Raw genomic sequence first — 18228 nt, 5'->3', positions numbered from 1 at the left:
AGACAAAACAAGAAAAAATGACTCCTTACCATTAGGATCCAAAAGTCCATTCGAGGCACCCCAGCGGTGGTAAAGCGCAGCCAGATCATGCGGGCTGTAGTTTTTTAGGAAGCTGAGGATGTCGTTTGGCGTTTCTGGAGTCTCCTGCTTCATATTTCCATTCGGTTTTGCAGGGAAGGAAGACGAACCTGAATAAGTGTGCAGCATGCTGCCATGTGCCTGTGAGGCTCCATAGCTCTGTCCCATTGTGGAGCTATGGATGATGGCACTCGGCCTCGTAGCATTCATGCGTTGCTCGTTGTGGTAGTTAGTAAGTGGCTGATGAGAGAACCCTGCAGCTCGGTTGTACTCTGCTTGACCGCTATATTTGCTAGACAGCATGAATCCCAGTCCCTCCTGTGGCATCACGTAATGGTCTGGCCTTCTGGAAGATGTAGAGGAATTGGCGCATGGGGCCGGGGAATGTGAACTGGTGCTGGGGCTCTTCTCAACAGAGCTGGAGGATGGCTGTGAGCTTCCTCTGGGGGAACTAGTCATTTTGTGTCTGAAGCGAGGAGGCTGATTCTGAGGGACTCTCCCACAGTGAGATCTGGAGGCGGATGTTGAGGCTCTCGACAGCGTCGGCGAGGGGGTAATTGATGATGGAGGTGTTGTACCCGCATGATCACCTGCCTTGTTTTTTTTCCTTACCTCGCTAGCCTGCATCGGGGGCCGTGTACGTTGGGCACGTACAAGTGTTGGCAGCGGTGGACATTCCTTACCCCCCAAGACTGGTGGGGGGCCAGTGCGCCTCCTTGAGGATAACAAGCTGTCTCTGGGCCCCTTGTTGTTGTTTTTCAGCGCCCATTTTGGTGCCAGATTGGAGCTACTACTTGTCATGCGGTGAGCAATCGTCTGGTGCATCCACAGAACCTCAGGATAGAGCGTGGAATGGGAGCAGAAGGAACACTTGTGGTTTGGAAGGATTTTCTTGTCTTCGGTTACGGGGGCTCTGCCTCTGTGACCCCCAGCTCTGACACATAAATCCACAGGGGTCAAGACAGGATCAAGTGGAGAGGAGCAAGTGGAAGGGTGAGCTGGAGGGGATTCAGCATTTGTCAGCCCCTGCAAAAGGGCCTTCTTCAACTTGGGATAACCATCGGGGGTGACTCTGGAAACGGGGCTTGTGTTTTCTGCGGAGGAAGCTGGATGTTGGACACGGACGTGAGCCAAGTAGGTTTGGGACTCAGTGGTAACAAAGTCACACAAGCTACAGATGTAAGGCTTCTCATCTGCAAAAGAGCAAGAACAAAGCAAAGGTTCTTTAAAACAACATAGTCTGCTTCAGACTTTTGAATTTTCTACCACCACCTGGGCTGGAGTTTTAGATTTTTTATTGTAGTACAACCAATTCACCACTAAGTGCCGCTATTTTCCAACAGAAAGTCAATAAAATATTGACCTGTTTACACTTAACCACTCACTTACTGTTTATCCACACTAATCATGTTGATGCTGATTGTAATATTATTGTATTACATTGTTATCACAATATTGTACATTATTATTATATATATTTTTATATTTTTTAATTATATTTTATTATTATGTATTTTTATTATTATATTTGACATTATTATTACATTACATTATTTTAAAACAATATTTTACTAAAGTGAGGCTGGTCAAGTGTTTCCTTAAATATTAGGATATAATAAAATGTATGTTATGTGCAGAAAGTCAATAAAATATTGACCTGTTTACACTTAACCACTCACTTACTGTTTATCCACACTAATCATGTTGATGCTGATTGTAATATTATTGTATTACATTGTTATCACAATATTTTATATTATTATTATATATTTTTACATTTTATTATTATATTTATTATTATATATTTTATTATTATATTTTTATTATTATATTTTACATGATTATTACATTACATTATTTTAAAACAATATTTTATTATTTATAGTGAGGCTGGTCGAGTGTTTCCTTAAATATAAGGATATAATAAAATGTATGTTATGTGCAGTTTTAAAGATTCTCCACCAGATGGCATCCCTATCTTTGTAATGACTACAGTACTGCAGCTTGTCTCTACCTTTATGGTAATTTAGGCTTGAGAGAATAGGAATAATTAGTAGTAGTAGTTGTATCTAATATAGTATATATTAAGCGTAAAACCACAATAATGTGCCGTTAACAAATACACACAGGTTACATTGTGCAGATCAAACTCCCAAAAGCAATTTCCTCTTTCTACAGTACTACTAAGTTACCATCTGTTTTTTATTTCACTTCTTCTTGGCAGCAATAACCAACACACACTGCCAAGGTAAAAAAAAAATACAAAAAACTGCAGCTAAATTGGATGATTAGCAGAGCAGCCAGATTGATTACACAGATTAACTGTTTATCTGACCACTGATCATTTTATTTTTTCATGCTACTTTAAATAATTGAATGGTTTGGAAATGCATTCATTTATTCGCTTTTGCTATTCAAGCAAACTGAAGCTTATTCCAGATGACTTTAGGTGAAAGGGGTACCTATCGACTGGTCACAATTAAAGCGCAAACAAACATTCACATCTATGGGAAATTTAGAATCCTATGCTAAACTAATGCATGGCTTTCGACTGTGGGAGGAAACCAGAATACCTAGAGTAAATACTCCATGCACATAGTCTTGAGCCTGAGGCCTTTTAGATGATCCTGTTCATATAACTAAACTTAAATACCAATGGAAACTATGAAAACAATAACATGGTTAAATCACTGAGAGCAATATTAACTATCAAAGCAGCCGTTTTTGTTTGAAATATTACGTTGTGCTGCATTTTATGTCCTCTATGAAAAAGCCTTTTGTTGTTCTTGGCACTATATATGTACATCAGTATTCCATGTATCATCATTATCATTTATCATCAAATTAAACTGATTATGTAGAACAAACGATGGTAATTAAATGTTGCAGAAGAAACAAAATCCATGAAACAATACATTAAAACATGGCAACAAAACCTCAATAAAAATTCTGTTCACATACAGGGGAATAAAGGAGGTGTTTCCTGAGACAGGAAGACCTGAAATAGCTCACAGCTCAATCATGCCTGAAGAGATGTTGCTGCTATTTTTGATCGCCAGTATGAGCAAGGAAGACCAGGGACAATCACTGTTAACAAATCTACCACGCTACGGGTACAGTGCAGATTTGTGCATGAACAGCAAAGATTGTTAAGATTGAAAAGGTGAAAAGATTGTTCACATGTCCCATAAAGAGAAAGCTTTACTTCGGAACAGTTTATCCTCACGATAAGGGGTGTCTGTCCTTGCATCGACAAGGTTCGCGGTTTTTGCTCTGCAATGTTTATTGGTTAAGGACATGACAAAAATGATAGGTATGTGAAAAATGCCCTCGACCGTACTAACGTGCCAATAAAAGGCACAGCGTTTTAATGAACATGTTATATTTCATTGCTGTGTTGCCGTACACGTTTCCAAGAACAGTTATTAGCAGATTTTATAGACCAATATGTGTTTGCGGCACGCTGTAAAACAACAACAAAACCCACGGCTCCTGTGTAGTTTTGCCTTTCAGCCACATGGTGGCTCATGTTCTTACTCCACATGGACTGAGGAACTGGGTAAACAAATAACCAAAGCACATTTTATGAACAAGTTTACTCTGAGGTGACAGTTAGGAGTGCATGCTTTGGATGCTATGCTGCCAAGGTAACGAGACATGCTTCACCATATTAGTTTGAGGGAAAGCCCAGCGTGACTGAGCCCCGGCGTACATAAAGGCATGCTTAGATGAGTTTGGAGTGGAACAATAAAGGAAAACCTTGACCTCAACCAAAAAAAGACTGGGAGCCGAACTCTTTTATCCAGTATCAGTGACCTCATAATTGCTAAATGTGACGTTCCTTAATGTCATTGGATAAGCAAGTTCAAAGCAAGTATTACCATAATCACTATTACCAATGCGGCTGCACGGTGGACGAGTGGTTAGTGCACAGACCTCACAGCTAGGAGACCCGAGCTCAATTCCCTCTGCCTTCTCTGTGTGGAGTTTGCATGTTCTCCCCATGCATGCGTGGGTTTTCTCCGGGTATTCCGGTTTTAATTGGCGACAAATTGTCCATAGGTATGAATGTGAGTGTGAATGGTTGTTTGTCTATATGTGCCCAGTGATTGGCTGGCGACCAGTCCAGGGTGTTCCCCGCCTCTCGCCTGAAGACAGCTGGGATAGGCTCCAGCACCCCCGTGACCCTCGTGAGGACAAGCGGTAGAAAATGAATGAATGAACTATTACCAATGCATTAACATATTTGCAAACAAAATGTGTAATCAAGCTTACTAAACACTTTTCTATTCGCTCAGACATATGATATTTATACAGTAGGACTACTGAGCCGACGTTGAGCCGTGTGCAAACGTTGTGACTTTTTGAAGGCAGTGACAGCAGGAGGTTCAAATCGTGACATGAAGTTCTATTAAGCTGTTTTAAAATGTGTTTTCCTTAGTGAGTAGTTACTAACCTGCAAGCTCCCCCGAGTTAGCAGTTCCCATCTCGGATGCATGGTCTCTGAGAGTGGAGGCTGGTGGAGAGTCACCGTAACCCGGGGTCAAGGGTCGGCCAGGGGAGCCAGATTCTGGGTCACTGGTTGAGGCCCACTGGTCTTTATTCTCAGTTCTTTCCTTGCCTTCGACGGACGTCCTGCCTCCGTCCTTTCTATGGACGCGCTGGTGGACAATCACCTGGTGGCGACTGCGGAACATCTTCCCGCATTCAAAGCACTCGTTGGATTTGGAGGGAGTTTGAGACTGCGATGGCCGTCTTCGTTCCTGGCGGGATGAAGGTCGGTACTCAGAATCACTGAGGCTCTCTGGTGTCTGGTCTCCGGATGAAACCGGGTTTCCCAAACCGGAGCTGCTCCGGCGAACTGAGCTGCGTTTTTCTTGACTTTGAAGAACATAGCTGCTGCTCTCATCAAACACTGCAGCAGCTGCAGCAAGATCTTCATCTCCAATACTTCCTCCATCACTGAAAGCCTTGTTGCACTCTACTGGTTCCACAACTTTTCCTTTAGTAGCTAACTGCCAGGCTTGGTAGCTGCAAACTGGATCAAGCTCAGGGATTCTTTGACCCAGTATCCTATTATTGACATCTCCATCAGCCTTTTCCGCAAATGGCTGAAGGCCTAAGTAGTCGAGCAAACGTTTTTTCACAGCTGGTGAGTCCTCATCATCAATGGGTGGTGATCGGCTCTGAGATTTCTTTCCATGACTGAGACTGTGGACTTTATCATGGGCCCTCAAGCTCTCTCGGCTATCAAACAAGTTCCCACATTTCGAGCACATTTGATAGACAGATGCAACAGAGCTGACAATTTCAGGATCCTGTGCTACATCATTTATGGTGGCCGGATGCTCAGCGGAATCCGATTTTACTCGTGACCGTGATCGTGTGTTGTGTGTTTTCATGTGGGATTTAAGAAACCAAGCTTCACGGAATCGTCTTCCACATATACGACAGCAATGGTCCAGGATTCCTGCGTGTTTCTTCATGTGTGACTTCAAGAACCAGGCTTGCGTGAAGACCTGGCCGCAGGTTTCACAAGGAAAAGTCCCATCACACTGAGGCTGCAGGACATCCGGTTCAGCTACGACTTCTTCCTGAACACTTATCTGCTCATCTTTGTCAACAGTGATGTGGACCTTCTCGATGTGGCTCAGGAGCTGGTCCTCCCGCTGGGCCTCATAGCCGCAAAGTCGGCAACAGTAAGGCCGCTGGTCACTTAGAGGTTTCTCTCTTTTCAAGCTCCTCACAGGTACTTTCCTGCGACTATCTTCCGCACCATCTCCACTCATCATGCGGTTACAAGCAGAGCTGCTCTTGGTTGGACTTGTGCCTCCATCAAGACCCTCTGAAACACTCATCTCTTCCTCCTCTGCTCCTCCCTCTTGTTCATTGTTGGAATGGTGGCTGGAGAGCGTGCCCAGTTTGTGGCTGCGTATGTGAACTTTGAGGTTTCCTTTCTGAGAGGCCCTGTGGTCACAGTAGGGGCATTTATAAGGGCGTGCGCCAGTATGGCGTCTCATATGCTGTGACAGAGAGCTCATGAAAGGGAAGCTCCGTCCGCAAACGTTGCAGTCGTAAGACCCTGGGATTTTGTCATCCTCGCTCTCCACATCGTGTTTGGAATTGGCTTTGACTGGAGTCAACTTTTCCTTTTGACTTCTTGTTTGGATTTCCATCACCTCCGCATTAGGATTCATCGTGGGATTGGATCTATCCAGCACACCTGGACTTTGAACTAAAATGTCAAACCACTGCTATCTGCACGTGCACATCTAAGCATGCCGAGAAGGCCTTTGTATTCATTAAAATGTCATCTGCTTTCAGTCTCCTTTAGCACTGCTACAAAAAACAATGCCATCTAGCCATCTTCATCTATCAATGTCAGCATGTGTGGTGCTATGTACTACAAGTACCATAATACCATGAAAAGTATGTATGGATTAGTAAGCAAACTAAATGCATTAGATATTCAAAGCTGTTTCTGATGTCTGATTATCTCTGAAGAAGGAGACATTTTAAGATCGTAATCTCTCCAGGTAGCGTTTCAGGAAAGACTATTATTCCACACTTCCTTTTTTCATTCATATGACTGGCCTCTCTCTTCCATCTTCACATTTTACACGTATCAGCAGCTTTAGGGCCATCTCTATCATCCACCTGAGAATGAAAAAGAAAGTGGGGTATTGAGGTAGACAGGAAGTGGTGCAGGAGGAGGAGATGGGGAAAAAGAGAAAACAATAATGTTAGTGAAGCAAATCTTTTTCAAAGAGTCACAGCTTCATCTACATTACACAAGCATTTACTAGGAAAAATAGATAAATGTAGGATTATGTAACTGACAGTAGAACAGGATCTCAATGCACAGGTACAGAATACCTTGTGTTTGTACGCTGTACGGGTGTCCAAAGTGCAGTCTGGGTGCCTTTTGCAGCCCACAGCTGTTTTTTTTATTGGCCGGTGACATACTATTGAACTACTATAAACATACTATTTAACTACTAAAACTACAAAAACAGCAAAACTGCAAGTCGGCAGTAATTTTAAGTTAAAAAAAATATTAAAAGAAAAAAGTTGTGATTTAATGAGAAAAAGTCATATTTTTTTACGAGAATAACTACAATATTATGAGGAAAACTAATAGTTTAGTAATTCTTCAGTAAAGCTTAAAGTAGTTAAGTTGAAATATAAAAAATGACTGCATTTTTTGAAGTCATAATATTCTGACAAAGCAAAGTACAAGAATAAGCTTATAATATTTCGAGACAAAATAATGCCATCTTAGTAGCAGAGAGTTGAAGTATTAAAGAAAAAATATATTATGGTTTTAAAGTCATATCTTGAAAAACCAGTAAGTTAATTTTGGAAAATTAGGTTGCGTAATACTATATAAAGTCATAAATATAGTCATAATATTCCAAGAAGAACATTAAAAAAGACTATTTAAGAAGACGGTCAAAATATTAAAAAAAAAAAATTAATATTAATAATACGCCTATTCACCTAGATTCCAAAGCTCACATGCAGTTTTTTAAAAATATATCCAACTTCTTATGATATCTGCATGTTTGTTTACAAAATATAAAGTGTCCCTTGAATCCTTTCATTTTAAAGTTTGTAGAAAACGTTTTGAGGGTAGCTGTGTCTACATGTGCCATTAAATGTATTTATGCACAACTTCCATCTGCATGATTGTGCAATGATTTGTGCTCGGTTTGGGGCCACTGACGCCACACCAGCTGAGTCGACACTTTACACAATCATGGTGGGGGGGAAGGAGGGGGTGGGCGTTCCGTGTTCACATCAGCAAGATCAGCAGTGCCACTATATTCCCTCCCCATAATGGCCTCCACTGACACTATCACATGACAAAGTTCTTAGGTACACAAAAGGAAGTGGCTCTTCAGACAATGTGCTTTCTATTCTCAAACTGGAGTTGAATTATGTCACAGAGCAACATGAAGACAACGGGGATGATGTACTTTACTATACTAGGAAAATACTTGATGCCACATACTGTGTGGACAGTACTTGAGGACATAATTACTGAATTGCTTCACTGTTGTGTCAATTTGTTAACCTTTTTTTGTTTTGAAATTATCCATCCATCCATTTTCTAAGTCGCTTATCCTCTCTAGGGCCACAGGTATGCTGGAGCCTATCCCGGCTGTCTTTTTTGCGGGAGGCAGGGTACACCATGGACTAGAGTTTTGAAATTATGCAGATACTGATTTTTAAAAGGCTTTCATTTATAAGTTCACAATATAAAAACATTGATCATACATAACAATTTACATCTACATATCTGATTCAACATGAACATTGCTTTTCATGACTCCAAGGGGATGAACATGAAATTGAGCACTAGATAATATAAGACTAATTTTTAATTGTTACATGGTATCTATAATACAAAGTGTCAGGAGACCATAGCAGAATTGTTGCCAAGGTCTAATTATAAGAGGATAATTGATCATAATCACAAGAGGATAAGGTGGTGGGGCAGGAACATAAGAACATGAATAATCATACAGTATGTCTTGTATTGAAAATGAATAAGCTGCAGCAGAGCTACAAATCTACGTAGTGTTCTTTATTTTATTAAAATCTATGAAGTCTTTACACACACTTCATTTGCATGCACTAAAACGGTCGGATTTCCAAAATGGAACGGTCTCTGTGAAGCTCCAGTTTACTTCCATTAATGAGATTATTGGCAAACGCTTTGTGCCTCAAAAATGAGGCATACAACCCATATTAAAATAATCATAGTTAAGTTTGCAGTGTTCTGGTATGCAATACATGCTTTCTTTTGTCCAATCTTAATATCAAACCACAGAAAGACAAAGACACATTCTAGCTTGTAAAGATGTCTGAGGTCTTTGAGAAGGAATCGATTCAGTGCAGTCCAGTTGCAAGCACATTCAACACAACTCTAAAAGGTGCAAAGCTAATGTTATGTATTCCAAATGCAGTGTCTTACTCACACACTTGTCTTATCACTGGTAATATGTGTCCTTCTAGTGAGGGGCATCGCTCATCACTGACAGGATGTGGTTCAATCCCAGATAAGAAGCCCAGAGACAAAGATTTGAAGTTCAGTATAGATACACGACGGTGCAAAATAAAGAGTGGACCATCTGTATGAATACTGACAAACGCACACAAGCAGTGAAACTGTGGAATCAAGAAGCAAAACAGAGGGGGCTTTTAATGTTGCCCACACATCTTTCAGAAGCCTATATGTGCACACTGCAGGCTTTTAACAGTATTCCATACAGGCAGCATTGAATGTTGCTTGTACAGAGCGTTGCTCACACACTCGCTGCTTCACAGTGAAGAACATACAGTGAAGGCTTTGCAAAATCCTTGACAGCCTCTGCACAGTTGCTCATGAAGTGGAGACACTGGCTGCTTAGACTAGGACAAAGGAAGTGGTGGGGTGCCTAAAAACACAGCAGCACACAAACACACATGCACAGTGCAGAGCCAGTGTATTCTCAGACCAATCAATAATCCATTATGAACAAACTGCTCCTCACCTCCCACCCTGCTCTAAACTATCAGACAAAGGGGTTGGCTTGAAGCTCTGTGATGAAGAGCGCGGAGGGTAAAGCACAGCTGGACACACACACAAACACACACACACACTCTGTTTGCAAAACACAAACAAGGACCATTCAGGACAATTTGGAGATCAGTTGTCAAATTAAAAATATATATTTTTTGCACAGTTCATCACAAAATGATCAGATTCAACTGAGCTGAGGTTTACCAACATACGTTTGCAGTTACACCAGATGGCATCCGTGACATGCAAGCACTGCTGCAAACTGCAACCACAATAATAAACCAATTCAATTAATGCCTCTCAGTGTCCATCCAAACTGAACATTAATATATAAATAAATGCAGTACTTGGCACAGTGATTTTATTTAATCGGACTAAATTGTGCAAGTGTACCTAATATAGTGACCACTGAGTGTACTTCCACTTGTTGCTTTGCAAGTAGGTAACTAGTGAGTCCATATGGGCTCCCATCGCAACTGTATCCTGTAAAAAAAAAAATCCATCAGTGAGAAAGCGCAACAACATTTAAGTGTAGTTCCATTTCATCAGTGTGTCCCCGGACTGTCACAACAGGTCATGCTCATAAGTAGGAAGAGCAATGGGGGGTTTTGCGGCATTGTTAGGCTCCCCGATTCCCATCCTATCCCCATTTCCATCCCTACCCCCCATGCCTTAAACCCGGTCAGGACAATAGAGGGGGTCTGCGCTGTCTGTCTCTTCTCAACACCCACCCCTCCTTATTTGCGTGAGAAGGGCCTTGAGATAAAGAGTCCACTGGGTCTGTGTGTATGTTTGTGTAGGAAGTGGCAGGTGTTTGGGTCAATACTGTCATTTTACATTTTGGTGACCGATCCATGCCAGTGGAATTATTGGACAGGCCACAAGGGGAAAAGGATTGCTTCTCAGCCGTTTATGTTGACACGCATGTAATAAATGCAGCTTGCAATTCAAAATAATTGATCTTTACGGCCACTGGTACTCACCTGGAGTTTGCACCAATGAAATATGCTGTAGTGTATTATCATGTGTTCGAGACTTAAATTGCTAAATTGACTACCATGCATTCAAATAAAAAATGATGATGTAATGTGCAATTTTAAACAGGCACTGTAACTTTAGTAATCAAAATAGAGTGCAAATGTTTTATGACCATCTTCCGCTCCCACTTGTGCGTTGTATGCATGTGTACGTGTGTGTGTGTGTGTGTGTGTGTGTGTGTGTGCTTCCCTCCCCCCTTTCCTCAAATTCTGGCTGTTTTTCTCACACTACTTGTTAACCCGTGGGTGCTCGAGCCTGTATCTCCCCCCGACCCCCACCCAACACACACACACACTTCCCCATGTCCCCCTGCAGTACAGCAGTATTCTTCTTACAATGTGTACACTACACTTCTGCATTTGTAAAACCTTTCCTGAGTCAGCCACATTAGATCATTTAGTAGCAAGTGGAAAGACATGTAAGCTATAGTCTTTCAATGTTCATTATATGAAAAGGTAATAAGCAGGACAAGTCCCCAGCCAGTCACTATATACAGTAGATGGGCTAAATTTGTCATTTTTATCTGTCAAATAGCAGGAGGAGAGGAGCAAGGTGAGTATTGAGTTAGTATGAGGACAAGCCATTAGCCGTCATGTATTCCAAAGCAGCTGCGCTGATGACTCATTATTGAACCAGTGCAACGTGTCGGCAAACTGTCAGAAATGGGGGTGCAGTCTGAGTCAGTTTCTGTACCTCAAAGTGCAATCTGCACTAATGTACCCGATAGGTCTCATCATTTGACACTCGGATAACTGCTTGCATGTTTTCAACATCTAAGAGGTACATGTTCCCGAGCTGTAAAAGCAAACTGCCAGGGGTCATAATCAATACCTTTGAGGTTTCCAACCCGGTGATAAAAACCTTTACTATAAACGTTCATTTTTATGTGTTACTTGTGTTAAAAAAACAGAATTGGCTGAATGGAGGGGTAGATGATATACTGAAGAGTAGCCTGTATAAGATTACTGTTGTATACTGTATAAAGCAGGGGTGGGCAAATATTTTGACTCGTGGGCCGCATTGAGTTAACAAAATTGTCACAACATATATTTAACACACCTACCCTCACACACACTATTTTATTCTTATAATTTTCCTTGAATTATAATTTTATCTGTAAAGGTGTTATACTATCAGCTGTATGTTCTCATGTCCTTTTAAACATCAGACCACATCAAACCATGTAATTTAATTTTACAGTTTATTGTTTTGTTTTTTTTACTAAATAAGACATCAGACTTGCAAGTCATGTTGCCAGTTTGTATGTTAAAAGTTGAAATACTTAGAAAGCAACTGGCGCGCCGGATTCAAACGCTTGGTGGGCCGCATGTGGCCCCCGGGCCGTAGTTGGCCCACCCCTGGTAAAAAGTATACAACTCACAGAGGCGCTGTTGGTTCAATCCCAGCATTAAGGCCTCACATACAGGAAATTGAGCAGAAACGGACATTCACGACGACAAAAGTCCTCTGGGCAGAATAATTGTTTTCAATATGACATGACAACAGAAGTTCAGAACATTCACAAAAGATTCTCCGACCCCTTTAAAAATATTTCTAACTAAACTGATTTGAATTGATTTGCCTCTTTAAGTAGTATTCCATTGGACTTTTCCTTGAACATCCAACTTCCTGATTTCATGGAATGAAGTGTAACGATCAGATGAAGTGGAGAGATTCAATTAATTTACCAATACACAACTATGCTTCATATATAGTATAATATAACATCATGTGACATAGGTAGGAGCAAATGTGAAAGAAATAAATGTTTTTGCAAATTAATGACATAAGAGAAATGAAAGGGGATGAGACATCCCAGGTAACGGTGCTCAATTTCAATCTAAACTGAAACTCCCCTGTATCTCTTCACTCAATGTCAGAATGCCCGCTCCTCTCAGAACTCTCCTTGTCTTCTCCCTCCCCACTCTTCTCTGCTGTCCCCCATCCGTCTGCAGCCCCAAACAACCTCTGCAAGCGGACCTAAATCAGTCTCTCTGAAGTGTAATTAAACCGCCGACCTCAACATTACCCACCAGTCTTTCACACTGTCACACTGATGTACCCTTTTTATTTTTGTAACCCACTGCGGCAAGATGGCCCGGACATCAGCGAGTACCGACACACACACACACACACACACACACATGCCAGCATACACGCACCTGTCCTTCACAACATCAGAAATGATTTTGATGTCCCAAAGTGTCCTTTAGCGAGTGTGTGCGCTCTTATTTCTATTTCCAAGCAAATGAAATGGACTAAGAGGCTATTATATCATTTGAGCTGTTGTTGGTGTTGGTTGATGTGCAGTTTAGTAGCACAAACAATAAGACAACACTGTCTGAAAATACACTATGTAGCTTGCCACGGCAAATATAAAGCCTAAAGTGCTTTACATGGCAAGGAATTATATTACTTAAAAATTGCCAATGATAACAGCTATTGATTTACTTTTACGTTTGATTTCGTTCCAAGCATTCCATGTTCAGGGTAAGATCATAGATACGTAGCTGTCATCAGATTTGATTCCCTGCTTGATATCTGTGAATGAATGATAATGATAGTGTTGTAGTGAACTGGGATGCTTGAGAATAACAAACCAGTCTTCATATTCTAACCAGCCAGGTTTGAAACAAGGTAGCATAAGAACGGAAGGAGAGAAAGGTGCATGTCAAGGAGAGTAGAAAAGGCAGAGCAAATGACAGGAGAGACGGGAGGCAGCAGAGCAAAGATAAGTGCTAAGTAGTGATGTAAAGTCACAGCAGGAGATGGAGTGGTAGAATAAGAGCTGACAGAGAGAGATCAAGGGGACGGAAAGAGCAACTTGGACAGGGGCTGTGCTTTGGTGGAAATGGCCATCATAAACACAAACTAAACATTTTACCAGTATAACAACAGTAATATAAGTAGTATTATAGTAATACTCTTTGCCACCGACTAAGGAAAGAAGGCTCCGCACTAAAAACTGTCCTTACTCCACTTGTTATAATGGAATAATGATTTGGAGTACAAAAGTTACACAATTACTGCCATGTGAAGTACTTACTTGGAAAAGTAGCATATGTACATAACATATTCATCACTAATACATTTGTAAATACAGTGTATTCAATTGTTCATGAATGAAATTTATGAGAGGTCTGACTAAAAACCATTATGCTCATTTTTCAACCATTTGTATTGAGTTGTGGCCTCCTATAGAGCAGCTACACACAATAACCTGCACAGAAAACCTTTTAGATTTTGCAGAATCTGCACCTATTCCAGCTGTATATCCTTTGATTTGTGCTTCCTGCAAAACCGACTGTTACAGGCATATACAGTAGAGCTTTAGTACAGTGCAACCTCGGACTTTGTCATTAATCTGTTCCAAAAGGTCAGGCAAAAACTGACACGTTTGGAAACCAAATACATTTTTCCCATAAAAAATTATGTGATTCCAATTAATCCCTTCCAAACATCCAAAAATATTAAGATAAACCCTTAAGCGGTAGAAAATGAATGAATGAATGAATGAATGAAATTTTTAGAAAGGTGTTCATTGTTCTGTGTGTGTGCTGTAAACCAACAAACCACACACACACACACACAATAATGAAGATAATTACAGGATGGATACAATGTAATAAAGGTAAATGGGATAGGCCAAGGTAAGGTAAAAGGTACTTCGAGCACTGAGCAGATACTTCCTAGTGTTAGGTGAAAGCTATGACTAGCAGCTGGTGGCAGACTGAGGGAAAGTCGATGCGTGTAGTTTTTAGTTACAGTCATAAATTTAGAAAATTAAGTCCATTCAGTTAACCAATCATTAAAAATGTTCTGTGTTTAAGTTGCATTCTCATTATCAAAACGTCATCACTTGCTTTCATTTATAAATGAAAGAAAACTGAGAAAAATTGTCAATTGTCAATAAAGAGCTATTATTCTTTCTTTTATTTAACAATAATGGAAACCATGGTCAAACGTGAGCTCCTTTCAGGTTCCTGTTGTGTAAATATAGGACTTCTGTGTGGAAGGCAAATGTTGCATCAAGCAGTCGTGTTTACGTTATGCTTTCCCTGGTGAGATCACACCGTTCCAACGGGAGTTACCTACTGTACATCAGCCAAGCAGCATAACAGTTATCAACTAAGCCAAGCAGACAGTCAGCCACCACAAAAAAATGACAGGCTCTGTTACACACCCGTTAAAATCAGCAGTTAAATGTACAGCAAAAATCACAGGTATCTGGTTATGAGCTGAGGAAAAAGAGTATGAAATATGCCCTGAAATACAACACAATACTTCTATACAATGTAGTGAGAGGATGTCCACTTCAATGTCATACAGTACACTTGTCATATTAATGATTAAATGGCAACAATAAGATGACCATGAACTTCTAATGTAGGTCAAGTATGCAATATCTCAATCTGATTGAACTGCTGTGATGCACATAAATTACCACAGTAAATGTTGTATAAGGTAGGATAGTACAGTGGGTATATGTTAGAAGTACCTAATAATGTCACATATTAAATACTATTCCACAAATATGTGCCATAAAACAGGGGTGAGCAAACTTTTAGGCCAAAGAGCCACCTTTTGTTTATGAAGTGACAGATGGTCTGGGCATGTTTTAAGTTTTAAGTGAAGATACCCCAACATGTCCAGATGGATTGCAGCTGCATAGCATAAGCATTTCTTTTAACAAAAGGAGGGTGTATTAGCCAAACATAAAATATGATTTATAACATATTCACTTGTAGAAATTGCTAGTAAGACTTAAAAGAAAATCACAAATACAGTCTCTCCTACAGACAAAAAAGCGAGCCATAAATCCTGAAAATGAAACAACAACATCCCAACACAAATCTCCACCTAAAATACGATATCTGGGTCAATGACGACTGTATTCCTACGTTTTTCAAACCCAGGCCTACCAGCTGCTAATGGCACTCATATTGCAGGTCTATTGTTGAAATTAATATAATTTGTGAGATTTTTCTTTTGTTTTTGAAAGAAATTTAAAAACCTCATGAAGTTTAAAAATGCACTATGTTCATGTTTGTGAAAATAGGCCCAAATGTATGATATTAGGACATTAGAAGTGGCCAGTGGTTTATATCCTAAACATGGTTTTGTTTGGAGGAAGACTGGGTTTTGCGACCCTTCTTACGACTATTAATTGACTCATGTTGGAGCTGGCCAGGTACAATCTGATGGGATTAGCAACCATACTCTTTAAATAGAGTTCAGCAATACGGGATTAGATGATCAGAGCCAGTCAGCCAAATAAAGCAATAGATTTTCATCACAGGTTTCAGTTTAAAGCGACTTAAAGCCACTTGGATGATAGTGTGTTTAAATATGTGTGCCTGTGTACTCCCCGCATCGTTAAGAAAACCTGATGGAGTAGCAATATCATCTATGAAAATCTATATAAATGCATAAATCATTAACATGAAAAGGTTTTGGGCAGTTAATTGATGATGTAAATCAATATACAATATTTAGCTTTCTGATGTTAGCTGTCTTCACATCTTAAAATAGCACAGTGAACAGACAAGCCCGAGTCCTACTTCCTCAACTGAGTCACAGATGCTTCAATTCAATGTATTGTCTATGTATTGTCTATGTATTGTCTATGTATTGTCTATGTATTGTCTATGTATTGTCTATGTATTGTTTATGTATTGAAAGAAAAAAAAAACGGTACTATGATATTTTGTCACAATTAAATGTTACTTATTTAGGGCACAATGATTTCCGCCTTAACAGAAACGTGGACGGAATCACTGAATTGGCCAATAACATAATATGACATAATGTGAAGGAAATGCTATCTTCGTGCAGAGAAAGAACGTTAGTGAAAATAAATATTCCCCCAGCAGACATCAAACATAGGCTATGTAGTCATGCACTCAGTTTGCTGCATCAGCAATTCTGCCTTTGCAACAAAAACAATGCAGTGGTTTGATTAAAACAGGCAATTGTATTAACCTAATAACAAATATATTGTGTGTACCTGTGGTGTGAAACCACAATGTCTTGAAAATTATTAGAAATAATTATTTTTTAAATGAATCAGAATTAGAAATTATGACATGCTTATTGTCAAAAACGTCACAGAGGAAAATATAAAGTCAGGTCATTTCCAGGAGGCCTTGCCTTTAGGGCTTTCTCTCCTCAGCTGTCCTCGTCACATCTGGATACAATGTGGGAACAGGGCACTGAGGCCAAAGGGATAGCTAAAGGGAGGGTGTAACTGTTCTGGGGAATTCTTTAGAAAAGATTTAAGAGGCAGTGGAAAAGGTGGTGTTGCTGATGGTGGGATTGTGTGTACTGTGGTTGAGGTGAGGAGCGGGGAGCTCCTAAAAGGCTGCCTGTCTTTGGTCTCTTCTTTCCTGTATAGTTCACTGCAAGGCCCCCAAGCTACAGACAGAGAGGCAGCTGGGAACTGAGGTGGAGTAGCAAACCCCAAAACACAAAAGTGATATACAACCAAAGTAAACAATCTGTGGGAGACATCACACATAATGGGGAGATGAAAAATATATACTCAGTTATACTCTAGGCTTATTTTTATTGCAGATGATAAACAAGATTATAATACTTAATACTAAACTAAAAATAGATTTAAATTGCATAAGAAATCCACCCTTCCCGTAAATTTTTCACTATTTGCATGTGTCTTTTTGAGCTACAATACATAACCTGTATTCTTATCTTGCCTCCAGTCAAATATCACCCATGATTATTGCACATGTGAGCAGTGGGCTGGTGGTTACTTCACAGAGTAAACACAAAATGAACTAAATTAATCTGCAACAGTCTGGTGTATGAGCAAATATTAGCCTAGTATTTGCAGTCTTATACCTCAATTAATGCCAAAGGGTAACATAAGTAACAGGTAGCAGGCAAAGTTTCATGTGTACTGTATCTGTATATTCCGCATGAACTTAGCCACTCTTTTATCTCTTCGCCTCTGTCCTCAATGAACTCAAACCTGACTTGATCCCGCCACTGCCTCACGACAACCAAAACTTCCTAACACACCCCGAGATTTTATGCCGCAACACAACAAAACAAATCAAAACAACTCTCAACTAAAGGGGGGCTATTATGCTATTTCCACTTTCCTGACCTATAAATGTTGTTATAATGTTTTATTATCGTGTTAAAAGATTCCAAAGCGTCAGATGCATTTTGAAGTGAGCCCTGAAAGAGGTTTTGGATGGCTATGCACGCTCGGTTTTACTGAATTTTTAAAAACACAGACTTCTACTGGTGTTAATGCTATTCGCACTTCCTTATATGGGGTGACCTGCATTTGTGGAAGTCCTTTGGGGGTGGAGCAAATTAAACAGACCGTTTTGGGTCGAAAGCAGGAAGTCCATGAAAACACTGCAGGAAAAGGTGCAGAATCTGGAAGATCTAGAAAGCTTTCTGTGCGGGTTATTGTGTGTAATGCTCTATAGTAGTCCATAACTCAATACCAAGCGCCTAAAATTAGCATAATAGGTTCAGTGACTTTGTGCATTACGCACAGAAAGACTTTTGTC

The 18228-nt window shown here is 40.2% G+C and overlaps 1 protein-coding gene across 3 annotated transcripts in view; it reads right to left on the bottom strand.

Moving 5' to 3' along the window:
- The window catches only part of LOC131105506 (zinc finger protein 516-like), a 39323-nt gene that overhangs the window by 13907 nt on the left and 7188 nt on the right, over positions 1–18228 (bottom strand). For all 3 annotated transcript variants that reach the window (XM_058053665.2, XM_058053668.2, XM_058053666.2), the window contains exons 2-3: positions 4535–6735; positions 30–1271 (exon numbers count right to left, since the gene is read on the bottom strand). In XM_058053665.2, the coding sequence (XP_057909648.2) occupies positions 30–1271; positions 4535–6275 (2983 nt within the window). In that variant the 5' untranslated portion in view covers positions 6276–6735. The remainder of the gene's footprint in view (positions 1–29; positions 1272–4534; positions 6736–18228) is intronic.

Source organism: Doryrhamphus excisus, linkage group LG5, assembly GCF_037039965.1.
Source record: "Doryrhamphus excisus strain RoL-2023G ecotype Guam linkage group LG5, RoL_Dexc_Guam_v1.1, whole genome shotgun sequence".
NCBI classification, from domain to species: Eukaryota; Metazoa; Chordata; class Actinopteri; order Syngnathiformes; family Syngnathidae; genus Doryrhamphus; species Doryrhamphus excisus.
This window is presented reverse-complemented; position numbering and strand designations above follow the sequence as displayed.